Consider the following 27,804-nt stretch of genomic DNA (forward strand, 5'->3'; position numbering starts at 1 on the left):
AACTTTAACCACATTTAACAGTACATTAGCAACATGCTAACGAAACATTTAGAAAGACCATTTACAAATATCACTAAAAATATCATGATATCATGGATCATGTCAGTTATTATCGCGCCATCTGCCATTTTTCGCTATTGTTCTTGCTTGCTTACCTAGTCTGATGATTCAGCTGTGCACAGCTCCATACGTTAATACTGGCTGCCCTTGTCTAATGCCTTGAACATGAGCTGGCATATGCAAATATTGGGGGCGTACATATTAATGATCCCGACTGTTACGTAACAGTCGGTGTTATGTTGAGATTCGCCTGTCCTTCGGAGGTCTTTTAAACAAATGAGATTTATATAAGAAGGAGGAAACAACGGTGTTTGAGACTCACTGTATGTCATGTACTGGACTCTTGTTATTTAACTATGCCAAGATAAATTCAATTTTTAATTCTAGGGCACCTTTAACCACAAGTAATAGTTTAACATATAATTATACATAATTGTAATGTGAAATACTGTCCAATTTGTAGCTTTTGCAAGGAAAAACCATGAATTACCTTTAGGGATGTAACAATATCAAAATCTCAGGGTATAATAATACCTCAGTATAAAGTCCAAGGTGCAATATTTATTGCGAAATTAAAAAAAAAAAAAAAAAAAAGCCAAATGAAGACTGTTAAACAATTATTGAACATTACAATGATGAACAAATTAACCATGTCATATCCTGTCCTCTTTTCTTTATCTTCTAATCATAACTGTTGCTTAGAGGTATGAGCAAGGTATAGTATGAGATGGATCAAATGACCTAAAACTCCCTTTAATGTAGGCTATATGAGTTGCACAAGGGCTTTTCAGTGCATTCATTGCTATAATGAGGCGAGACGTCTCTATTAAAGGATAGAGACTCCTCTTCACACTTCGCCCACCCATCACACCAGAACCGTTTTCGGAACCGGTCTGAAAAAAAAAAATACACTGAAGTAAAAAAAATACACTACTTTGCCCAGAAGACCTATCGTTTCATACAGTCATGTGACCACGATAATATCAAGAAAATTTTGCTATCGCGATACCACGAAATTGATAATACAGTTACATCCCTAATTACCATATTTGTGGTGGAAAACAGTAAAATTACATTCCCATCAGTATATTTCATATAAATAGTTTTGTTTCTTCTTATTTATGTAGTCAGTAATGTACATTGGGATATTTTGTGTTAGACTCTTAAATGAATGTTTATTGCATTTTTTTGTGTCATGTATGCTACCCTAATGAGGTTTTGTCTTTGAGTGAATAACCCAGTATGTCATTTATACATGAGTACTGGCCATGTTTTAAGAACTGTGATTCATCATGTGGCTTTCTGTGGTACCATCTGTGTTATTATGGTAATTATCAGTACAAAAGCTAATTTTGGTACTTGACTGGTATATTAATGTTACATCACTTAATGAAATTTACAGTTTTAAATAGCAAAACAAACAGGCACCAATATGCAATATCTAACAATGCAGCTACCATATTACCCCATTTTTTATATTATACCATTTTAATATTATTATATTATATTATATTATATTATATTATATTATATTATATTATATTATATTATATTATATTATATTATACTATACAATTTATTAACCATGAATCTTACCGTCAATCATCATATAGATGAAAAAAATGGGAAACTCGCATTCAATCCCATCAAAGAGCTGAAAAACATCACAGGGCAGAGAATAAGACACTGTATACATGAGGAGTCATTACTTAAATCATGCAATTATTCAAGAACATGATTACTGTTTAAACCTGTTATTGTTTACTGTACAAGGTAAATAGTATGTATTCCTCAATCTGCCTGTGTGCAATATGCAATAAAGTTGTAAAAATTAAATGAGCAAAACAACAACAAACAAACAAACAAACAAAAAAACATAATAAATTTGGAGTGCCTCATAAGCCATAATTTGAATGACTTTGACTGCAATATGTTACCTGCAGCAAAATGCACATACATACAGTAATATAGAAGGCCTTCAAATCACTAAAAGGAAATGCCAGACAACCTCTATTTTCCAGTTACGACAGTTCAGGAAAACAGAAAACAATTATGTTGAAGTAAAGTATAGCAGTCAAGCAGAAACTCCATTAAAAAGCCATAGTGCGTCGTCTCTCTTTCCCAAGAGCAGAGCCATGAATCACTTGGGTTTGAAATTAAAATCAGCTCAGATGTAGAGATGGTTTGTGAGTGTGAAAAAGCAATGATTATTTTAAATTATGTGACTGCAGCTTGTTTTATCACATTCATTTAGAAGTATAAGTCAACATTTAAGTGCCTACAGATGCTCTGTAAAAAAGAGAAAGCCTTTCCTCCTAAACAGGAATTTGAAATTAGGGCTGCACATGCACATGTGTGGGCAGATTGAGTTTACTAAGGGAGTAATCCATCAAAAACATTCGTATCAATATCTAACCAAATAAATAGGGATTACCACAAACAATTTTGTGTGGGCATATTTGTGCCTGTGGAGCATTCTGATGTTGTTTTATTCCACTCAATCATACCACATTTAGCAACCCATTTTCCAGGCTGCAATTAAAACTTATGAAGCTTATAAACTGATGCATTCACAATATTCTCACTATTCATGACATGAAACGTTCGTAATACAATTCCGTGATCCTCTTTTCATTACTGCCAATTATATGACAACCTCAATTCAAATGATCTGTCTTTAGAAAAAGAAATCTTGTGAGCTGCTTAAGAGGTACAAAATGTAAAGCACACTTTGATGGCTGGCAGGGAACAAAATGTCTCTCAACCTTTCCCAAATGTAATTAAGACTTCTCTATCTCCGCTAGCAATCTCCAAGACAATCGGCGTGGCATTAGGAGATAAGAGCGAGAGATTACGATGTAATGAAATAAAGGCTGTTAATTGGACTGGTCTCGCATCATTGGCATATCCCACATAAGCTGTTTCAGGACAAAAATGGGGTTACTTGTATAGCCAACTTCTAAAACTGAGAGGAAATAACTAAATTAATCTACTCTCTAACTAACATTTAGAGTTAAAAAATCATTTGATTCAAAAGACTTGATTTTTCAAGACTATAATTGGTTTCTATGAGGGGCTCTATGAGGCAGACATATTAAATAAATGTCTCCTGGGTGCGAAAGAGCAGACATTGAGGCCTACTCACAGTAAACAGAAGGAGTCTCATGGGTCTTTGGCTTCACTTACCACAATTACTTAGTGAGACTATATCATTCACCAGAGGACATTCAGTCACATGAGACATTCAGGCTTGAAATCCTCTGCCATCATAACTTAGTTATGGGTTAAAAGGAATGGAAACTCCAACCAGGCAGAAGAGTTTGTATTTGTCTGAGCATGACAGTAGAATAATGTCATCTCATTGTACCCAGTTAAAAAAAAAAACCCAAAAACATATTATTGTGTTTATAGAGCGAGCTTTTCACTGATTGTTTACAGCTTAATGGAAGTTACACCCATAATTCGCACAAAGCGTCATGGGGCGTAGAAATAAGGTGGATACTATCACATATTACTTCTACTGCTCTACTCAAAAGTACACCAACATTCAAAAGTGTGGGGCCGGTAATATTTTTTTAAAGACGTCTCTTATGCTCACCAAGCTTTATTTAATGTATCAGTAAAACTGTAATATTGTGAAATATTGCAATTTAACATAACTGTTCTTATTATTTTCATATATTTTAAAATGTAATTTATTCCTGTGATGGCAAAGCTGAATTTTCAGCATCATTACAGCCTTCAGTGTCACATGATCCTTCAGAATTCATTCTAATATGCTGATTTGATGCTCAAGTAACTGTAGGAACCGTGGACGAACTAGACAAATGAATCATTCAGATGATTCTTTCAAAACATAATTCTTATTCAGAATCGAAATTCCGGCTCCAGCCATCTACAGGAAAATCCTTGCTTAATTACTTTTATAACCCCCACGCTTCCTGACAGAAGTGACAAACTCAGCCATTTGTGACACCAAATGGTCACCTAGAAGATAAAGAGTCTTTGATCACCAGATCAAACGAGACAGAGAAACAATGCAGGCCCTTTTGGTTTCTCTAAGGGACTTAAAACTTCACAGAAAAAAAACAACCAAGACTGTTCTACAACTAAAACGGCATCAAAATTGTTCCAAACAATTTTAAATGGACTTATCAAATATCTTTTAACTGCATACATTTTACATCATGTGTCCACAAATACTACCTGTAACCAGTTTTGCTTTAGAACACCCACAAATCATATAAATGTGATAACTCTTGAATGACTGACTGAAAGTATGCCTTATTTGGAATGGATTTAATTCTTTCCCTCTTCTCTAAATCCTGGCTCAAATGAAATCTGTTTAAAATGTATCATATTCCATTTAATAGAAATTATGTTTAAAACTCTCTGCTAAAGCAGAGACGGGAAGTAACACCTATATATGATTGGGGGCAGAGAAAAGACCTTTTGAAACAGGACGATATCTGATTGGCCAAAACTCCTCTCAGAGGTGTGACAAACACCTAAGTTTAAATAATCATATCGCAAGATAGTGAAAAAGACAAGACAACTAGAAGAAAGAACTGGTTAGCAAAGACCAGAGTAAGCAGAACAACTAGTAACCATGGAGTAACAAGAAGAACAGACAAGCAGCTCATTCAAACCATCCAACTTTCACTCACTTTGCTTTTACTTCATTTTCTTTTCCGCTGAAAGTCTCTGAAAGTTTTGCCGCAAAGTTCAACCAACGACTTTTGCCGCTTCAACTTTAACTCCAGCGACAAAGAGACTTCCTTTAATCTCATTTTAAAAGAAAGTGTCTTGTATTATGTGCTTCTAAAATTTAATGTCTTAAACTGTCAATCTTAAAGTTAACGCGCTCTAATCAGTGTTTTCACGATTGTTGGATATTAATATCCACTACAAGAGCTTATTATGGCTCGAGCAAATGAACGCTGGACGACTCAGTTGCTCGGTCGTAAACTAAACAACTCTTTATAATTCCCTTTAAATTATTTCATTTGAGCTAATTTTACTTCCTGGGGTGTGTTCCCTACATAACTTTCTTGTTATTATTATTATTAATGTTGAAAATTGTTGCGCTGCTTAATATTTTTTTGAAAACCTTCATGAAAAAAGTTCAAATTAACAGCATTTAAATTTTTTAAATAAATAAATTTCATTAAAAAAAAAAAAAAAACTTAATGACCCCAAACTTTTGAATGATAGTGTATTAGTGACAGTGTAAAGGAATAGCTTGGCACTGCCATATTATCACAGCCTACATCAAATGAGAAAACCATGGCACTTTCTTGTTGGGGTGGATGAAGTAATTAGAGAAATGTACTGTATTGATGGAGCATTTGGCCTGACTAAGAGCCCTTTTCTTCTTTTACTTCTCATTTCCCTCTACTTGTGGGAGGTCAGCTCTGGCAGCTGATGTGATGATTGCTGCGGGTTAAATTTCCCCCTTTCAGATTCAGACACCGCATGTTCCCAGGCTAATTCTGGAGTTAATATCCTCACAGTTCAACCTAATCAAATGGGATTTACCCACAGCCCTCGCATTCTCCTGAGAGATGGATAAATAAGCAAATCTGCACCAGATTAAAAGATGCGTATAAAAATGCCTGAGTACCATTTATTAGATCTGTCGCTAACCTTTATAGGAAAATCTCTGTTTCTCAAATAAAAGAGCTAAACCTGAGGCTTGTCATAACTCATGCCAAATATGGGGGAAAAGTCTCTTTTCATTTTCCCTTTCCTTCCATTTCTTTTTCATTTCATTTCAGCTGATATGCTAACCACACTCACCTTCATCTCAGCAGGTTTGTAGTGCCTGCGGTTCTTGTCTTCATTGCTTGTTCTGTAGCCGTCCCGTAAAAAGCGCTTGAAGCCGTACTTGCCCTTCAGCTTGCGGACAATCTTGTCCAGAGTCTGGGAATATAAAGCATCATCATCCACGGCAAACGCTGGGTAGCTGATGCAGGGCAGGAGGGCCGAATCTGTGTTCTAGAAGACAAGAGCACTTGCATTAGAAACAGACATTGAGAGACTCACTGCTCCTCTATTGAATTTGCCTTCCATCAGGAAATATCGAGGGAACCCAGGGTTAAGTGACCACTCTCTTCCTGAGAATGGGCTATTTTTCTACATTAGCCTCTGCAGTTTTAATAACACATTAGTCAGACTCATGAGGAGGCTTTAATACATGTGATACATAAGCAAATTCACTTCAAGTTACAAAATTAAACAACCTCGCTCAACTTTTCTGCATAATGCACTGCCTTAATTTGGCTTAATTATGCAAATTTACCTGTTGTTTGGCAGGGATCACTTTGTTCTGCATTTAAATTAGCACAGAGAAGAATGTGAAGTATGCAATGCTAATGGACACACGGAGGACAGGAAGGACAATCTTTGAGTTGATGGATACAGCTTTCACTACAGATGCTATTATAGGGGTCATATCACAAGAAATTACATTGGCAATTTGAAATAAAAGAGTGTGATATACAATAAAAACTTTCAGTTTAAAAGGAAACATTCATCAAAACTAAGTTATAAATATACTTTGATTTCTTATGTCAGAAAATCAAATGCATTAACGGACACCTCACTCCATCAAAACACCCTCTCCTTCAACCCTCCCGGCTGCAGAAGATCACCACACTTCCCACATCCTATCCATCTGCAGAATCATATCCACCTTCCTTAATGTCTGATCAATACTGTAGCACATTCAAGCTAGGCAAAGAGCTTTTTTAAACCATTTAGTGCTGTGCTAAGCTAACATGCTAAATTGTTAGTTTGCTAACTGGAGGCTTACTGACAGCAAAAAGAAACAGCAATGTTTAATTTAACAATTTTTAGCTTTGTCAGTATAGTGTGTAACATATGTAATTTTAAAAGACATCAAAAAACTTTATTAAGACTAAAATCGTTAAATGATTTTCTATAGTTTCTATAAAGCACCCCTAAAATGAGGTCTTAGCCAAAGGAATGACTTTTGAACACTGTTACTCAATGGACCCTTTTCACAGACAGTGATGACATTTTAACGGTCATCAGCATCGTAAATCTTTTCCTCTCTAAACGTTTTTTTATATTTTAATTTTTAAAAAATTATGTACATTTATAACACTATAATTAACCCTGCTGAGAGGGTATTTCTAATACAGCAGCTATGGGAGTGACGGTAAAGTTGACATCTTTCTCTCTTCTGACTGTCGTTATCAATCTCTGTCTATTTTTTTTCATCTTTTTGAAAGTTGTGAAAACACTGTTGTTGAGTTTTTCTTTTTCTCTCATTCACCGACATTTTACCCAATTATGACAACTTCTGCTTCTGAGAAGGAAATGTGAAAAGGGTCTATTCACATGCAAAGAGGGTTTTACACTGATGTTTTACAGGCACAGTAGTACAAAGATGGAGAATGGTTATGAAAAACTAAATTACAAATGCTTTTCTTGCAGGAAATCTATACTAACAGTACAGAACAGTGTAAGTGGACCTCAGGAAAGAAAAAGTATGAACCCTTCAATATTGGATCAGCAGTTTGTATATGCACAGTAGGCAAAAGAACTCACATGGGAACGAGACTCCCTCGGCAACAGAGAGCACAGAGTCTGTCTGTTCCTATTATGAGCATCCAGATCCACAAAAATGACTGACCAGGAGCATCCCTGCAGGACAGAGGCAAACAAACATCATAAATCAAACACTGTTACAGCCATCTTGTGTTTGTTACAGGTAATAGTAGGGCTACAAATACTACAGGAACAAATATAATTTTGCTTCATATTGGAAATGTAAAGGTCAAGGTCAGTCCTGCAAAGGGTATCCTAAAATCAAACCAGCTCTCCTTTCCACAAAACCACATAATCATGCTGCTCTTATGCAGCATTTAACAACTTTGGGCTCGAGGTGTGTCACACAGCAACAGTTCCACATCATTGCCTGAGAAACCTTGAAACCACCAACTTAACTATCCCCAAATGAGATTCACAATCTAAACTCAGCTTGAAGGCATACTCTACACCAGCCTAAAAAGTGAGTGCAACACTTTTAATAACACACACACACCTCACAAATTTACAAAGCATCAAGAAACCTTGTTTCACACACAGTTTGTGTAACAAAAAATTACATTTGCTTTATGCTCACTTTTAGCAGATTTTTTTTTTTTTAGGTTTTTTGTATGTCATATTTTTATGTCATATTCATCAAGGGCCATCCAATAACAACAAACTATTGCTTCTCTGTTTTCTCTGCATTCATCTCTCACCTTAATTTCGCTTCTTCTGCATGCCTAGACTGATTATAGAAAAGCACCATTTTGTGGCACATTTAGCTCATCTAGAGAAGCTCACAAAGAACCGAAATGCTTATACGAGCTTCTGAACCAACAATTTACATGCTGAGGGGAATTGTAATGTAAATGACTGTGAAGAGTGTTAGAATGGGAGGCGTGCCAGTGATATGTAGACTCCAGCATAATGTGCCATCATCTACTGAGTGAGATAAGAGCCTACTTGAGCTAACCATGAACATTTAGCACAAAACAATGTAAATCTAAGTGTGGATATAAGTCTATATATAGATACAACATTTCACTGCACAAAACTATCAAAGCAATTTCAGGGCTCAACTCTAAGGACTTTTTCTACTGGCCGGTGGTTCAAATTTTTACTTGCCCCGTCAAAACGTTTACTGACCCCACCACAAAACAGTCAGTCAATTAAAATAAATAGGTATTATTTTCATTGTGTTTGTGACCCATGCAACCTTAATAAATAAGGTTATGACAAATTTTAGATACCAGTGAAATTTCAATATTCTTGATTCCAAATTTTTATATCACGCCAATTTGTCCGTTCATGTGCAAGCAGAACTTAATTCAGTATTCGTGCGCTGTCTGAGACGCAGCTTTCTGGGAGCGCTACGAATGTGTGTGCTCACAAAACTTCTCAAAGAGTGAACCAGAACTGAATTTAGTTGTCTTTTGCATCTTCTTTTAATATTTAAAGTGGCAAGGCTTAAAAATATGTGCAAATGATAAACTTTTGTGATGATGCTGCACTGGCCCGATCGAGACAGTGACATGTCTGTGAACTGTCCTGAGGGTCGTTTACGCTGGCCCGGACCATCGGGCCCTGAATTTTCATCATTCTTTTTTTTTTGAAGTGTGCAAATTTTGGTCAAATGGATGGCCAAAAATGATGAGAGAATATTAAAAATATGTTCATTTGTGTTCCAAAGATGAACAAAAGTCTGCATGGGTTTGGAAAAACATGAGGGCGATTAATTGATGACTGACTTTTTATTTTTAATGAAAATCAGTGTGGGTGAATTTAAAAAAACAACTTGGTGTAGTTTTTAGCATGCTGAAATTTGCTATGTGACATTTAGAATTCTAAAGACAGAATGCTGTCAGTATGCTAAATATCACATACAGTAGCAAATTTAAGCATGCTAAAAACTACACCAAGTTGTTTTTTTTAAATTCACCCACACTGATTTTCATTAAAATCTCACCAAGATAATTTGTACAATGGTTTCAAAATGGCGTTTTAATTAAAAATCTGAAAACTGAGCAATATGTAGCTGAACATATGGTGTCAAAGATCTACCTGCTTTTATCCTGCTCTGACAGCTCCTGTTCCAAAGAAACACATGAAAGCACTAGCTCTGCCATCCACGCTGAGAGTTAGTTGAGGAAATGGAGCGTGAGAACCATCATTAATAACATAACCCATGTGATGACACAGCACGCCTTCCATCCAACTGAGAGACACATGGCAAAGCCAGCCATTTGAGTCCTCCATTAATTCAAAACACCACTGTCTACAGCAGTCACTTCCATAAAGTCATTTCATACACCACACAATGTTTCCTGCTAATGACAGAACACAGAGAGCCACATTAAGGAGAACGAGGTAAACTTGGCAAAAGGACAAAACGCAACTATAGTGTCCAAACAACTACACAATATTTCTACATCACAGGTCTGGTCTGTCCTTCTGTTAAACAACTGAGAAACAACCAAGGTTACCAATTACTTAATAATCCAATCAGAAAGCCCTTCATCTGTGCATGAATTTGGGTGATTGGGGGTGGGGAGGTGGGGTCTTTTTCCAAAATGGATGCGCTTTGAGGATGTTATCACTTTTCCGGTCCATTACCAAATATAATGGATGTGGCCCACTGCCATCTTGATTTTCCCTCAACACCAAAACAAATTAATCCCACTAATGACCCTCCAAAAAGGAAAGGGAACCAAAATCAGATAAAAGGAAGAAGTATTTGCCATCCATCAAAGTTGGAAATCTGACAAAACAAATAGCTCAAATATAATCTAACCCAATAATCTTGATCACTTTGTTTCGATTCTCCCTTTGCCTTGGACACATTTATGCAAGGAATCAGATCCCTATGCAGGAGCAGACACGTTTTTTTATCATTAAGATGAAGAGAGCTGTTAGTACACTGTGTGCAGAATTATTAGGCAAGCTAACTTTCTGATCATATTTTTTTTCCAAACACATTTTACCAATTTCAATCCACATCAATCTTAATAACTACTATTAATAATGTTTTTAATCATTTATAAGTGATATATCATTGTTCATGAAGGCTGGAAATGAAAAATGCCTTATATTCAGGTGTGCAGAATTATTAGGCAGGTTTGCTTTTACAGGCAAAATGAGCCAAAAAAGAGATTTAACTTAGACTGAAAAGTCAAAAATGATTAAATACTCACGAGAAGGACGCAATACTAATGCAATACTAGAAATTGCAAAGTTAAAGCATGACCAATGGACAGCAAAATGCTCATTGGGTCAGCGGGGTCATACAAAAACAGGTGGAAAAGAAAAGACACATGTTAACTGCAAAAGAGTTAAGAATTAAGGTGAAGAGTTAAGTGTGAAACCATCAGGAACCTTTTAGTCTCCAGCGCCACCATTTTCCAGAACTGCAACCTACCTGGAGTCTCCAGAAGTGCAAGGTGTCTCAGAGACTTAGTTAGGTTAGCTAAAGAATCCTAAAAAATGACCCGCTCTTAATAAGAATCACAAGCTGAAGTGTTATAAAATACATGAAGACTGGGTTTTTATAGGCCTTATAGACAGACAGATTGAGAGTGACTCCTGAAGGACCAGCACCACATCCTCTTTTACCACTGTTTGAAGAATTTATCTTCCAGAATCTGGCAGTAAGTTTTGGAAGATCATTTTTAGTCCATCTCTGCAAGACGGACATTTCAGGATAAGAGAGGGACTAAAAGTAAACTCCCACACCTTACTGCCAGATTTTGGAAGATAAATTCTTCAAACAGTGGTACAAGAGGATGTGGTGCTGGTCCTTCAGGAGTCACTCTCAAGCTGTCTGTCTATAAAGCCTATAAAAACCCAGTCTTCATGTATTTCACAACATTTCAGCTTGTGATTATTATTAAGAGCGGGTCATTTTTTAGGATTCTTTAGCTAACCTAAGTCTCTGAGATCCTGACACCTTGCACTTCTGGAGACTCCAGGTAGGTTGCAGTTCTGGAAAATGGTGGCGCTGGAGACTAAAGGGTTCCTGATGGTTTCACACTTAATTCTTCACCTTAATTCTTCAATCTTTTGCAGTTAACATGTGTCTTTTCTTTTCCACCTGATTTTGTATGACCCCGCTGACCCCATGAGCATTTTGCTTTCCCTTGGTCATGCTTTCACTTTGCAAATTCTAGTATTGCATTAGTATTGCGTCCTTCTCGTGAGTATTTAATAATTTTTGACTTTTCAGTCTGAGTTAAATCTCTTTTTTTGGCTCATTTTGCCTGTAAAAGCAAACCTGCCTAATAATTCTGCACACCTGAATATAAGGCATTTTTCATTTCCAGCCTTCATGAACAATTATATATCACTTATAAATGATTAAAAACAATATTAATAGTAGTTATTAAGATTGATGTGGATTGGAATTGGTAAAATGTGCTTGGAAAAAAAATATGATCAGAAAATCAGCTTGCCTAATAATTCTGCACACAGTGTACATTGTATCCTTCAGCTGTTTTTAACCACTAAAATCCTTTTATGGACATTAAAATGTTCCTCAAAAAGCATTCATTAGTCGTTATTAAAGAGGCAGTTCATCAAAAAAAATACAATTCTGTCATCTTGTAGACTTTATTCATCGTTCGTATAATTTCTGTACTGTAGTTTGACAGCCAGTTTATTGTCGTGTTTCACAGAAGAAAGACAGGTTTCAAATGACATTAAGGGGAGTAAATGATGACAGAATTTAGATTTTTGTGTGAACTATCCCATTAAGCAGCCAAAAGATATCAGCAGTACCTGATTTCCAAACAGGTTGAATCCATTGATGGCTTCCAGAGCTGCTTTGGCTAGTCCCACTGAGCTAGAAGAGAAATGACCAGATTCACAGATTAACTTTGAGCACCTCTCTTTTTTTTAAGACAAATGAATATTGCACTGGCTATGAGAACTTTTTACGAACAGAGAACTAAGCTCTCATTAAATATAGTTCTGTTCCAGGTGCTGATATCCAAAGCCGTTTTCATCCTCGAAAGACTTCTTTGAGGTTAAACAAAGCTAATAATTTCTGTCATTTTTGCTTCTTCAGCCACTCACTCTTGTGAAGTATACGATTAGAGTACATGATTAGAGCTAGGTGCTGAACAATAAAAAAAAAAAAAAAGTGCCCAGTTGCTCTGTGAGGAAAAATCAATAGTGAAAATGCAGAAAATGAGCAAACTGAAAGGCATTGGGGGTAATTCTAAATTGAAAAGACTATGGCAGAATCCAGCTCTGCACCATGCATTCCTTCCCAACCAAACCGTCAGCTACGATCACAATCAAGCTACATAAGGTTGAGGCATTATTGATTTTTGGCTTGGACAGAAAGCAAATGGGCTCAGCCCCAGATATATTGGTAAAATCTGACAATGATCCTGATAGTCTGTTACTTTTACATTCAAGCTGGTAAAGCCAAAAATTACAAAACTGGGCAATGTATGAAAAATGAGGAGGAATCATCTGCTGTAATGTGTTCCTATTACTGGCTCTGTATTGGTGATGGTTGGTCTCGTCTTTGTGGCTGGGTGAAATGCCCTTTATTTCATTTTAATTAAATTGAGAGTTTCTGGGAGAATTTCAAAAGAAACTTTTAATCATGCCTCTTGAATGGCCATGAATTACAGCTCTCTGTAGTTCTGTGACTTTCCTCAAAATCTGGCATGGTTTCAATAGAATCTAACAACAACATTGCCTCTGAAAACAGTAAAGCAACATCTATTCTTTGTGCTGGTCCAGAGTGCATTGATATAAAACATTTATCACACATCTCATTCTGAGCTCCATCCACAACAAAATAATCTTGTTAGAAGAACAAACTCATTAACTGCTTGCAAGAAACATATTTGCAAGTTGTTTCAGCTTGCAAAAATGAACATTTACATTTATAATATTCAGAGTGCATGGGAGAGTCGGTATAGACGTGATGCTCAATAAATGTAACAACAGTTTTAGTAGCTTTTTTCAGTTTTACAGAGGCAATCATGCATAATGGTAATACTTTTTGAGGTTTTGGAAATAAGTCTCTTACGCTCACCAAGGCTGCAATTATTTGATCAAAAAGACATTGAAAAATGGTAAAATTCTAAAATATGATTACAATTTTAAATAACAATGTTATATTTTAATATCTTTTAAAATGAAATTTATTCCTGTGATGGCAAAGCTGAATTTTCATTCTAATATGAAGAATGAAAGCAGTTAATGAGTCTTGCAAGCAGTTAATGGGTTTGTTCAAAGAAATCATTCTAATATGCTGATTTGCTGCTCAAGAAACATTTCTTGTTGAAAACAGTTGTGCTGCTTAATATTTGTTTCAGGATTCTTTGATGAATGGACAGTTCAAAAGAACGTACACTTTGTGTACTTCTAGTTTAATTGCACTGTACTTGTCAATGTTGTCTGAGATAAAACTGTAAAGCTGAATAAGCGAGCAAAAAGTATAATAAAACAAGATACAACTTGTTTTCCCTGTTTGACAGAAAGCTCTATAAAATAATAAATTTTAAGACTGGTGAATTATAAACGGATCATTATAAAATATTTCAAGATTTTTCAGTTAAAATTCAGTTAAAAGTGCAAAGAGCAGAAGTCAATAGTCTAATTGGCCCTTGGTGGGGATGCTGTGACAGCAAGATAAGGAATCAGTGATGGAAAGAATCATTATTGAGCCTGGTTATGAAAGAGAGGCAAAGTGATGTGTTGGGAGTCACTGCCTATTGACTTGCTCTTCTATAAAGCATATTGTCTGGGCAAATCCACAGTCTATACTGTCTGCAGAGCACTAAGAATCACTTCTGCAATGGGCAGATAGGAGCTTCTCTATGTGAGTCCTCTCAGTTAGAGTTCAGTCACTCATGGACTCACCCAGAGGAGGCAAAATGAAGTGCCACCTTTACTGGAGGGCCATCATAGACATTCTCCAATCTATAACCTCCTCAACATGAGCTGAAACTTTCACATCGTTCCAGGTGCTGGGTTTCATTAGTGCGAGTAGTAAACAAAAGTTTGTTTTATTCCATACTGAGCATGAGGAACGCTGTGAGTAACTAGTGAATAAACACGTTTAGAAAAAAGAAACACGCTCTGCATCTTACTAATCAAAATTAAAGTACGCAACTGAATTTAAAATAAAAAAAAAAAAATGAAAATTTCATAATTTTGCCTAATGTTGTTTCAAACCTGTATGCATTTATTTCTTCTGTTAAAAGAAGATATTCTGAAGAAGGTTGACAACCAAACAGTTTCTGTTTCCATTGACTTCCATTGTATTTTTTTGTCCATACAGTGGAAGTCAATGGAAACTGAACTGTTTAGTTATCAACTTTCTTTAGAATATCTTCTTTTGTGTTCAACAGAAGAAAGAAAATCATACAGGTTAGAAATGACATGAAGGTGAGTAAATGATGACAGAATTTTCATTTTTGGGCTGAAGTATATCCTCACTGTCCAAGACATTCACTTTCCACTACAAATATGGATGCACCGATATTAAAATTCTGGCTGATACCAGTAAGCCAAAAATGAAAAATACAATGCACACATAAAAAATAAAATCTATCACTTCAAATGCTAAAAGTGAATTTAGGCATCACAACATTATAACGTGCAGAATGAAAAATTAATTTTATTAAAAAAACTACTAAAGATTATATGTAGCAGTGTTATTTGTGTTTTTCATGTTAACGTAGATTCATCAAAAGTGACAGTAAAGACTTTAACATTGTTACAAAAGATTTCTGTTTTAAATAAATGCATTTGTTTTACTGTTTTCAACATTGATAATAAAAGAAAATGTTTCTTGAGCTCCAAATTCAAATGATTTCTGAAGAATGGACTGGAGTAATGGCTGCTCAAAATTCGCTTTGCGGTCACAGGAATAAATTGCATTTAAAAATAAGTTAGAAAACAGTTACATTTGAATAATATTTCACAACATTAATGCTATGCTGTATTTTTGATCAAATAAATGCAGCCTTGTTAAGCATAAGAGACTAAAATCTTACAGACCCTAAAAGTAGTGTATAGTTGAATATCTAATACTGACCAATAGTGATAAATTAAAATAACTAATACTGTCCAATAACTAATGTTGTACCAATATATAGTGCACCCTTACCTGCAATTTATTTTATAACAGTTTCATTTAATGACAACGTTATTAAAAAGAAACAGAAAGGGAGTGAAAAAACTCACCTGGAGTGCAGCTCTGTGCTTCCATTGTTATATTTGCTTCCCCGTTCCCACATGCCAAAGTCTGGCACACGATACGCTCTCTCCACACAGAACACAAGATTCTGGATGAATGATACCTACAAATGCAAACATGTCAGAGAAATGTGTCTCCATCGCCTTTGCTTGCCATCCAGAAATCAGCGAACATCAACAAATGTAGATTTGCTTTGAAAAGTAGGCCTGCTCTCAAAGCTTTTCTAGGCCATGGGTGTTTTTATTTGTCAATACATCAGCATTCCTTCATGTTACCCATCTAATATTCTGATTACACACAAATTTAATTTGAATAATGATCCGCTGTATAGAGCAGCTAAAGTAATCCATCACTTCCATGGGTGGCATTGGTAATGTCATAAGCCCCTCAACACTTCCTATCTGCATTGTGGAATGAGGCCATTGGAAAAACAAGATGAGAGAAAGAATGATGATTTTATGGTACATAAATGAGGAAATGCTCAAACACCCGGGGAGGCCGGGCTGACAGCGCTTTTAATTTAACATGAAGAGAACTGAGGGCCCCTAAAGCACGTTAAAATGGGGCACTGAGGAAGGTAGGCGAAAGACAAAATGCAGAGGAAAAAATGAGGAGAGAGGGATGGCTTGAGCACTTTTATTTTAGGCCTGGACCAAAATGATTAATGCGACGAGCTTTATGGTATCTTAATGAATACCGCTGGCCCGGGGTGGCACTATTTTCTCTCTTCTTCTCTCAGCCGCAGAGAGCGAGAGCAGGAGTGTAACTTTTCTGAGAATAAAGGTGGATCAGTCATGGTTGTTTGCATTTGTTGGATAAGGTATTTTAGTGAATCATAGTGAATGCTGAAGCAGACCTTGGTCTGACAGTTTTTCTAATAATAGATTTAAATGATGACATTTCTTATTCACTCATAAGCCAAATATACCTTCTGAGTTTTGTAAGAGGCTCAAGTTTTAAATGAGCTTTAAAACACACAAACAGCTCCTAAATGGACATTTAGTAGCTAGTATTAGCTATGTTTAAACATGACAGAATAGCAGCAAGAGAAGTAAATATTCTCATTACATTTTCTTACTTTTTACACAATTTATTTATTTTTTTTAATTTGAGAAGCTCAAACATTCAAACAAAGTTTATCAAGATCTACAAACCAACTTGTAGTCCCAAACAAGCAAGTCCTGATTATTAACTTCATTTAGCCTAAAAGCACATGGCGCATGTGCACTTAGGCCGTGTCCGAATCCACTTTTGCTAGTTTAATGACAGATAAAATGGTCGGCACGGCAGGCGCATGGTCCAAAAGGGTTGTACCTAGTCTGTTAATGAGTCATGGGTGTGTTTTGGGCATAACATGCAATAAACTAACCAGAATGTCATCTCCCATTCCCTTTAAAAGCCAGGTGTGCTTGCACCATGGCATATTGCTATTTACATGGCGGAATCAGTTTAATTACATGTGTGTATTGCCACAATTGGTCAAATAATTAGCCAATTTCATTCGGCGCTACTGCAAATAGGTAATTCTGATACATGCAATGACTATCCATTATTACATGCAGGCATTTTTATCTTTATGTACACAATAATAATCTTTTACATTGTAATGCTTTTATTTTTAATATTTTGCATGTTTGTACAAAAAAAAAAATACTGCGGCATTGACTTTAGACCAGGTTTTTGTTGGTCAATGGCGCAGTCGTTTTCAGTTGCCTCAAAATAGCAACACGCCAACAATGCACCTGAACACACCTCGTTTTCAGATCAGCACGCCCATGGGTGAACAGATGGGCATAAGTGCATTTGCTATCTAAACAATGTAGGCGCTGGACGTGAAAATGATAACTTACGTCGCGCCTGGCGTCGCATTGCGCCGGGTGTATGATAGGGCCCCTGGTGTATTTGTATTTTATTAAGCCATTATGTTTTACTTTCATGTGCTTTGCTAGAAAATATCACACAAATTAGGTATTTAGAATCTGTATTTACCATTGTAACTACTGCACTATAAATAATTTAACAAACATTAAATATACAACAATGTAAACAATGATGTAACAAGAGGGGGACAACCCCCCCGGAGGAACATGGAATTAACAACCTTGTTCAAGGGTGCAACAGTGGGCTGGTACTATATAGCTCATGAATTCCCCTACAACCAACAACCCAAATCTAACTACTAAGCCAACTAGGGCCCACTGATGAGGTAAAGCTTATATTATATAAGAAAAAAGCACTGCCAATGATGAGTAGGAAAAATATTACACTGGCATTTTCTGTCTGATTTGTTCTGCTGTTCATTAATAATGGAATGTAATGGGCTGCTGATTTCACGACTGTGTTTTTTTAATTGCATTACATACCCGAGTAGACACTGTTTAGAGATGTCAATTAGGCCTCTTTTGCAAATAGTAAAATAAAAGCTACTGTGACAATTTGTTAAGGTTAGGGTGGAAGACTCAGCTAGAAAGCTGATACTGCCTGTCATGTACACAAAAATAGTAATACACTGTAATTGCTTTAAAACACAACATTTAAGAGAAACAATATTTTTGAAGATAAGGACAATGTGGCTGAATAAATAAACGTTGCAGTTATTCAACAGACAGTGGTTTATCAGCAGCAGAGTGTTAAGTAAATGCCCCTGTGCGCGAACAGCAGGAATAAAAGCTGCTATTAATGAAGTCTGTACAGCCCAAAGAAAAGAGAGAAATAATAAAACTATTACAGCAACCACTAACACATCTCAGTGTCTCCTCTGGTGTGTGAGTCCAGGGGTCAGGGGTGAGTGCTGGTAGGATTTGAAGAGGCCTTTTTAAAGAAAGTTTCATATTTGTGCTACAGTATATTCCAAACAGAGTGCTTGAGTAGTTGCATTAGTGATCTCTCAGCTTGGTAAAATGCAGGAATTGGCATTTTTTGCTCTTTGCCCTTAACCATTTCAACTCACTTTAATTTCTTTCTGCAGTAATGTTTCTTACAGCTAAATTGCTCAATGTAGTCATGGCCAGAATGCCCTAAGAGCAAGTCCTCAGGCAAGCAGAGAGAGGATCCAGTGGCTTGGGACAAGATTTCGGGTGTAAAATATTTCACAGCCTAATCTACAGCAATCATTGTGGCAGAAACTGACAGTCCCGTTGAGGTTAAAAACTCCCCAATCCTTTAATTCTCATCTTCAGTATAGATGGACAGAAAGTATTGTGACAGTACCATCGTAATAATAATACCATTGTAAACATTTAAAAAGTTAAATATTTTGGTGAGCTTTTCTCCTTGTTTCATCTTCGGTTTGCAGTTTAAAGGTTCAGTCACATTAGTGAAATTTCAGCAAAATTTCATGGGCAAAAAGATCCATTGTACATTGTAAATAGAGTAGCAATGCATTGTCTATTGTCAATACGACAAATGCGTGTGACTTGAACATGTTGTGAAATCAATGCAGGGAAATCATTTGCCCTCATGCGAAATTTCACATGGATTCCTATTGAAATAACTGGATTTCATCTATAAAAATTAATCAAACAGCTATAAATGTGAATGGCCCTTAAAGGGATAGTTCACCCAAAAATTAAAATTCTGTCATCATTTACTCCCCCTCAAGTTGTTCCAAACCTGTATGAATTTCTTTGTTCTGCTATACACAAAGGAAGACATTTGAAAGAATGTCAGTAACCAAGCAGATCTCGCCCCCCATTGACTGCCACAGTATTGATTTTTCCTACTACGGTAGTCAATGAGGGGCGAGATCTGCTTTGTTACAAACATTCTTACAAATGTCTTTCTTTGTGTACAGCAGAACAAAAACATTCATATATGTTTGGAACAATTTGAGGGTGAATAAAAGATGACAGAATTTTCATTTTTGGGTGAACTATCCCATTAAGGCATGTTTATTTGTAAAGCTGCTTTGTAACAATATGTATTGTGAAGAGTGCTATGCAAATAAACGGAACTGAATCAAATGGCACTGACATGAATTGAAGTGGTATTGGTCATTTTTTTAAGTGTTGTTCATGCAGTCAAGTCATACCTCATCTGTATTGTAGATTATTTGAAGGCCAGAACAAATCATTTCAACCAGGTACAATAGAAATAGAGACACGGCATCAATCTGTTTGAAACGAAAAGGAAATAAATATACAAGAATGGTTATAGTTATATAGTTACAGCAGTTTTATAATAATATAACTTTTTAAATGAATTTAAAGGGTAATGGTGAGCACAAGGAGAAACTTTTTCTTCTGAAAATGGACATTTTTATTACTTGTCCTGACAAAATTGAATTTTAATAGTTTAATCACAAAGGCTGAATTAGGTTTATGGGCTGTTGACCACTGGTGCAGTCAGCAGTTATTACTCCAGCATAAAAGCAGTAAACAAGCAGCGATAAACAATGACACAACATAATCCATAAGATATCATAAAATACTGAAAGAACAGGACACAAGAGCTCATTCCAAAACTCTCAATAATAGTTTTAGATATCATACTTATATAATTATGTTTTAGATTGGGAGTGAAAATATCATGTTCATAGCAAGCAACAGTTTATAGCAATTTATATGAATAGTGTGTGTATACAGGATGAAAATCACCTGTAGATGGCTGTACTCTTCATACTGATAAACCTCATCTCCAGTGTGCACATTAAATATTGAGTGCAGGCATGTGGATGGACTCGGGTCTTGCTTAAATTTCTCCACCTGTGAGAATTTTAGAGGGAGAGATAGAGAAAAGATGAAGGGAAAAGGGGGAGAGTAAGTCCATGAAAGATGCAAGATATGACCAAGGTATTGGCTGCTTCATAATTTATCAAATGCTTACTAAAGTAAAAGAGTGTATTGATATTTCTGGAGGTCAATGTACAATTGTGCCTCTGAACACTTATTACATTTTAAAGCCCTGTGCTGTAATATTGTATTATATTGGTAAATCCAAATCAGATTTTTAAACAGCAAATTACAATTAAGAGGGTGTGGGTGTTTGGGATCAAATTAGAAAAAAAATGCATTTCTCCACAAAAATGATGTAGTGCTCCCAGATGTCTGCTTGGCTTGAAATAGATGCTAAGAAGCAGCCGGAGCACAGTTCTTCTCATTCAGGATGAGTTTCTACATCTATTTCTCCAGCTTTTTTTATAGAACTTTTTTTACTCTCTGCCATCAATGATACTTTAACAGCAAAAACATATTTTAAAACGCTGTATTGCTGGCAATATGTTTGCACACAAGCGGATTTCAGAGAGATGTAGTAACAAGAATTTGGGAACGTGCTAGTAAATTGATAAATGTCGGGTATTGAAATTCAGAAGGAACTGTTGTGAAAGAAGTCATATTGGTTTTGATGGGTGTAGGGAAAATGCATGACAGCATAATAAAGTTCACTGTATATCCCAAAAAGTGGAGGAAGTAACAATGTTGGATAGAAGTGATTTTATTTTTTATTGCAATATAAATTATTATTATTATTATTATTATTATTATTATTATTATTATTATTATGCAATGATAAACATGCCAACTGATGAAACATTTTTATGTTCTGGCTTTTCTATTTAGTATAACAGTATAACAGTGTTTAGTATAACAGATCAGGCAGAAGACGAAGTGTAGTTCATGACTGCATGCAGTGAAGGACATACTGGCATACATACACAAAATATATATTTAAAAATAGTATATTCTCATTTCTTATGATGGAAAAAGACATTTTAAATTCACTGAATATCTTTCTAGTGAAAGAAGCATGGCCAAACGTGACACTTCGGCACATGCTGCAGATATTGATATGTATTTGCTCTAACATTTGCTTAATAAATACCAGACTGTTATTGACATGAAGACATAACATACCAGATGAAATTAAAGGTGATCAAACAGAAAGAGATGAAGTTGATAAATAAATTGTACACTGAACAGATGCAAGTCATAGACTCAAATAAATAAGAAGATTATACAGAGGATATACTTCTGCTCTGACTCACCACAGAAAACCAATCCACTACCTAGCAGACGTGACTGCCGCAGGGGTTTTTTCCCCAAGATGTCAAGAATGAGGTCGCAAAATATATATAAGCATGATTATTTAATGTGCACAAAAATGAGGCATAGGCTGCAAAATAAATAAAAAGCAGAAAATATGGTGGATTTCCAGATTATAAATTATTATATTGATTATTTCTACAGAGATGAGTGTAAAAAAAAAACATATTACATAATATTGATATATTAAAGGTGCCCTTGATTCAAAAATTTAATTTACCTTGGCATAGTTAAATAACAAGAGTTCAGTACATGGAAAAGACATACAGTGAGTCTCAAACCCCATCGTTTCCTCCTTCTTATATAAATCTCATTTGTTTAAACGACCTCCGAAGAACAGGCGAATCTCAACATAACACCGACTGTTACGTAACAGTCGGGGTGAACGCCCCAATATTTGCATAATGCCAGCCCATGATGTTCCCAACATTATGAAAGGCATTACACAAGGGCAGCCAGTTAACGTCTGGAGCTGCACACAGCCGAATCATCAGACTAGGTAAGCAAGAACAACAGCGAAAAATGGCAGATGGAGCAATAATAACTGACATAATCCATGATAGCATGATATTTTTACTGATATTTGTAAATTGTCTTTCTAAAAGTTTCGTTAGCATGTTGCTAATGTACTGTTAAATGAGGTTAAAGTTACCATCGTTTCTTACTGTATTCACGGAGACAAGAGCCGTAGCTATTTTCATTTTTTAAACACTTGCAGTCTGTATAATGCATAAACACAACTTAATTCTTTATAAATCTCTCCAACAGTGTAGCATTAGCCGTTAGCCACAGAGCATACAGCCTCAAACTCATACAGTATCAAACGTAAACATCAAAATAAATACTTTACTCACATAATTCGAAGCATGCATGATGAACATCTTGTAAAGATCCATTTGAGGGTTATATTAGCTGTGTGAACTTTGTAAATGCACTGTAATATAGTTGACAGCTCGTGTGGCAGGGAGCTTGCGATTTAAGGGGGCGGCGCCGAGTGTAAATCAGTGCATTGTTAATGATGCCCCAAAATAGGCAGTTAAAAAAATTAATTAAAAAAAATCTATGGGGTATTTTGAGCTGAAACTTCACAGACACATTCAGGGGACACCTTAGACTTATATTACATCTTGTGAAAGAACGTTCTTGGGCACCTTTAATGGCCATATACGCATGGTTTGAAATCATTTGATAATTGACCCTTTGCAGGGCGTTTGATTGACAGGCGATCTAACCAATCATAACGCCGAATCCGCCATTTTGTCCGACAAAGCAGTCAGGGGAGTTAGTGGATTACGTCGGTGGACTTGAACCTGAAAAATGGTGTGTGCCGATGTCTTTCCGCAGTTGAAACAACTTTATTTCTGATGTTCTTTCATGTTTATTTGATGCAATAAATTAACTAGTAGGAATTGATCTGTTCACGAGCCGCTTGAAGTGAGGCGCTACAGCGATCTGTCACGACACATTAAACAGCCACAAAATGGTATTTGTTGTTTAAATTTCTTTAAAAATTACAATATTTGAAATTTGAGACTTTGTTTCATATCAAAAGTAACCTGCTCTGTCTTGTCTGTCGACACATTGTCAGTGTCCTCTTTTCTCCGCAATGTATTTTTCACTGTGAGAACATGATGTGTGGCGAGAGATCGGCATGGCTTGTCGGACATAGCAACAGTAACTAAAGGGGGCGGGTCTTTGCGAACGGTCAATTATGGCCACTGGCCTTTTTTTTCCAAATATGCTCTATTTTTTAAAATAACTAAAGGACAATCAAAAATTTTATATTTAGTAAAAAAAATTTTTTAAATATTTTCCATGTTTTAAAGCGGTTGTACCGAACGACCTGATGTTTCGGGACATGCGTATGAGCAAACATTAATTTTTCAAATAGTTAAAAGAGAGTTAGTTACTTTGCTTCATGACCATGTGGTCCTTTGCAGGTGTCTGAATGATGTCACATGATATTGACCGCATAACTTGATCCAAAATGGTCCCTTATATTGGTTACTCCAAATGACATCAATGAAATTCATTTTTCCAGACAATCTTTCCCATAGCAACGACTTCTACACATAATTTTAATACCATTTTGCACTATGTTATAAAATCATGCATTTATTACATTTTAAGATATTTTTTATCACAAATGAAATGGCTGCATTGGCCTTTGGACGGTTAAACCGAATGACCATTTGACACTTCAAAATCTTTAAAATACCTTTATATGTAGCAAAATGTAATTAAAACCTTTTCATATCTTTGTTTATTATTATTATTATTATTATTAAGGCCTTTGGACAAAAAAAATGACCCATACATATTTGTATTGCATTTCATATGTAATATATAATTCAGTGGTAGCAAATAAATGTCCACAAAACATACAAATGAAATAACCTATATAAGTTGACCGTTAAATGTGACACTTGGACCATCACATGTTTTCACATATTGACTGCATCCCATAAATCCCCACACAGCCCCAAGGATTTTCTCAAATCTTCTACACATGCATTAGTCGAATATCATCTCTTCTAAAATCCAAGAGACACTGGGATTCTCTGTTCTAACTCAAAATGTCAGCATGTACAATATAGCAAACAACATCCCTTGACTTGTCCTTAACTCAGATACAAAAAAAGTGAATACACATTGCACAGAAGCCAGTGAACCAAAAACAATATAAACCACCGATTCTTGAGATGAACCTCATGAAAAAAGCCATCTCTAGCCTTTCTCTATCAGTCATCCACACATTATAATCCTACAGTTACGGAAGGGACATTTCACCCGTCAATACAGCAGAAAACTGGGCCGACCTTTCCCACTGACCGCATCACACACGGGCCCCCAAAGCATATTTTAAGTGATATAAATAAGTGGCCCATTTTTTCTTTCTCCCTTCTCCTCTCTTGTCAGGTCATGAGAGGCATTCTTCTGTCCCAGATACACAATGATTTCTTTTTCACACCAGTTACACAGCTGTATAACAGGCCAAACACAGCTGTAAGTTTTAGCCAAACAGAAAACACTCGCTTCTGGGTCCAAATCCACGAAAGCAAACATCGATGGAGGCAAAAGAGCGATAAAGACACCTGTGAGACGAGGGATGACATTTGAAACATCTGTTAGTCATCACTGCCTGTAAAATTAAACCAATAAAAACTGAAAGCACAACAGGGTAGTGAGTAACCTTCAGTTGCTACAGGAACATCTATTATTCTATGACACACTACTTGGCAAAACAGAGACAATCAAAGTGATTTATTATGTGTGACTTTGGATTGACCTTTATTAAATTCATCAAAACTGGAAGCACAGGCTGCTTTGTGAGAGACAGCTAGAGCAGTTCAATGCTGGAAAGGAGAAAATATGCACGTCTTAACTATTCTAGCATTCACGCTTTTTTTTATTTGTTTGTGACTTATTTTTCACAGTGCGATATCAGCTGCATGCCACAGTAAACACGTCTGTTGAATATACCTGGGGAACCGATTACAGTGCATTGTGAGTTTATTAAAAAACCCAATGTACTTTGTGAATGCTATAGACAGATGTTAATGAGCACTGCACTGTGCAATTAACTGCATAAACGAGGCATTATAATTAAGATACAGAAAAGCTTTCTTGCAAATCAGGTCTTGGGGGTCAGGAATAAATGAAATGGAACAATTTCAAAGGCACAAGAGAGGCATAATTGTTCAGGTCTACGCCAGGAGAGAACAGTTGCTTTAGAGCAATGGCCAACTATAAAACAGCATTAACATAAGCTCTTTTTGCATGGGAAAACTGTTACTGTTAAAAAAAGCCTCAAAGCCAACTGTTAACCAACAGCGCACATGTAGACTCAAATGAATCCAGTTCATTAATGATGAAAAACTGCAATGACGTGCAGATTAAAGGGAAATGAAAAAGACATGTGAAGGCCAAGTATAGTAACCCATACTCAGAGTTTGTCCACTGCATTTAACCCATCTAGTTAGTGCACACACATTAGCGGTAGTGAACACACACACACCCGGAGCAGTGGGCAGCCATTTTGGTGAATGGGGGATAGGTGCTTTGTTCAAGGGCACCTCAGTCATTTTCCTGCTGGTATTGAGACTTGACCCCATAACCTTTGGGTTACCAGTCTGACTCTCTAAACATTAGGCCATGACTTGGGTTAGGTTAATGTACCTAAAGTATATGTTTCAAGAAAGTGGTAAACAAGCACCAAGTGGCTTTACTGTATTATGACAAAGTCACATAAAATACTACTACTACTACTGTTTTCTATTTTAATATATCTAAAAATGTAATAATATTTGTGTGGAAACCGTGATTCATTTTTTTCAGGATTCTTTGATGAATTTAAAGTTCACAAGAACAGCATATTATGAATCTTCTGTAACATTTTAAAAGACTTTACTCTCACTTTTGATGAATTTAATGCATCCATGTTGAATAAAAGTATTAATTTTTTTAAATATATACTGTATATTATTGACCACAAACTTTTGAACGGTAGTATACCCCATTGCCATTGCTATACTGTTATTGTATTAAACTTTTTTGATGGAGATTCTCTCCCAGTTTCTATATGCATTTACCAGGGGCGTCGCTAAACCCTTTTTTACTGGGGGCCACAGTTAAATACCGCTGTGCCCCAGTAAAATATTGCTGTTAAATCTATGTCTGATGTTTGAAATTTCCGTATAATAACCTGAGAATCATTATCCCTGATAATATTTCAGCAGTCATGTCTTGAGTTTTCAATCAGCTATTTAAAATCAATACTGGCGTTTCATGAATGAATCAATATTGGTCTAATCGGTCAAACGGGTTTGCAAAAATATTGATTCATTCAGACAGTTCACTCATGCACTGAATAGTTTGCAGTGGTTTCTCACACCATAAGGGGATAAAGACACAAAACAACACTAGCGCTGGATGAGATCATATGAGATCACAGTATGTCTTGCATTGTCAGTGATAAAGTCGCTCTTTAATGCGCTCTGTATTGCAATTTATAAAGACAATTTATTTCCATATATTCAAAACAATATCATAATATCATGTATCAAAATATGGGTACACTTTTTGATGGGGGGGGGGGCCTGTGCCCCACTACTTATGAAAGGTTAGAAATGTCCCTGTGCATTACTTAACATTAGCTTTCAGCTGGTGGTAAAAACATTACCAGCTGGACCAAAACAGGAAGTCCAACAACTCAGCAAATGACCACAGCCACTCTAGGCAGCTCGCCATGGGAATGTTGTCAAAACCCTGATTGCAGCAACATCCAACTGTTAAAACCACAGAAAAGCCCAACTGGCAGCCACTCAAATGCAAGCCACAGACAATCCTTTAAATAATGCCCAAGTGGCATCCACTTTGTGGCGTGAGTTCACACATCTGTAGTCAAAACCAACTCTTTACTGTTGTGCGTTACAGACACTGCTGCCATGTTCCAGTGTGAGAGTTAAGGGTTAGACAGGCAAAATTAACAAAACAAGGCAAAGTTAGCTGTTTGATTGCCAGCTTTTAAGGAAAACTTAAAGGGATCCAAAAATGAAAATTCTGTGATCAATTACTGACCCTCATGTCATTCTAAACCCATAAGACTTTTGTTCATCTTCAAAACACAAATCAAGATATTCTTGAAGTCTCTCCATTGAAAGTCCATTCCACCAAAACTTGGACCCTTCAAAAAGTTAAGAAAACAAAATCCATGAGTAGTCTAGCAGTTTAATACTTAAGAGTAGTCTCTTCAGTCTTCTGAAGAGATATGATCACTTTATTTAAGGAACAGTTTTCATTTTTTTTTACTTATACACATATAAACATTGTTCAACACACATACATTTGGCAAATCAAATGCACCTGCTTGACACATAAGAAGCAAGTACGGTTGAGCTTCCACGTACAACATTTTACATGCTCTTT

General features: G+C 36.0%; 1 protein-coding gene across 4 annotated transcripts in view; it reads right to left on the reverse strand.

Moving 5' to 3' along the window:
* phkb (phosphorylase kinase, beta) overlaps positions 1–27,804 on the reverse strand; it is an 85,796-nt gene that overhangs the window by 42,287 nt on the left and 15,705 nt on the right. For all 4 annotated transcript variants that reach the window (XM_048184705.1, XM_048184704.1, XM_048184703.1 and 1 more), the window contains 7 exons: positions 20,431–20,538; positions 19,866–19,946; positions 15,823–15,938; positions 12,388–12,451; positions 7,636–7,731; positions 5,860–6,057; positions 1,657–1,714 (listed from right to left, as the gene is read on the reverse strand). In XM_048184705.1, the coding sequence (XP_048040662.1) occupies positions 1,657–1,714; positions 5,860–6,057; positions 7,636–7,731; positions 12,388–12,451; positions 15,823–15,938; positions 19,866–19,946; positions 20,431–20,538 (721 nt within the window). The remainder of the gene's footprint in view (positions 1–1,656; positions 1,715–5,859; positions 6,058–7,635; positions 7,732–12,387; positions 12,452–15,822; positions 15,939–19,865; positions 19,947–20,430; positions 20,539–27,804) is intronic.

This window comes from Megalobrama amblycephala, linkage group LG3, assembly GCF_018812025.1.
Source record: "Megalobrama amblycephala isolate DHTTF-2021 linkage group LG3, ASM1881202v1, whole genome shotgun sequence".
NCBI classification, from domain to species: domain Eukaryota; kingdom Metazoa; phylum Chordata; class Actinopteri; order Cypriniformes; family Xenocyprididae; genus Megalobrama; species Megalobrama amblycephala.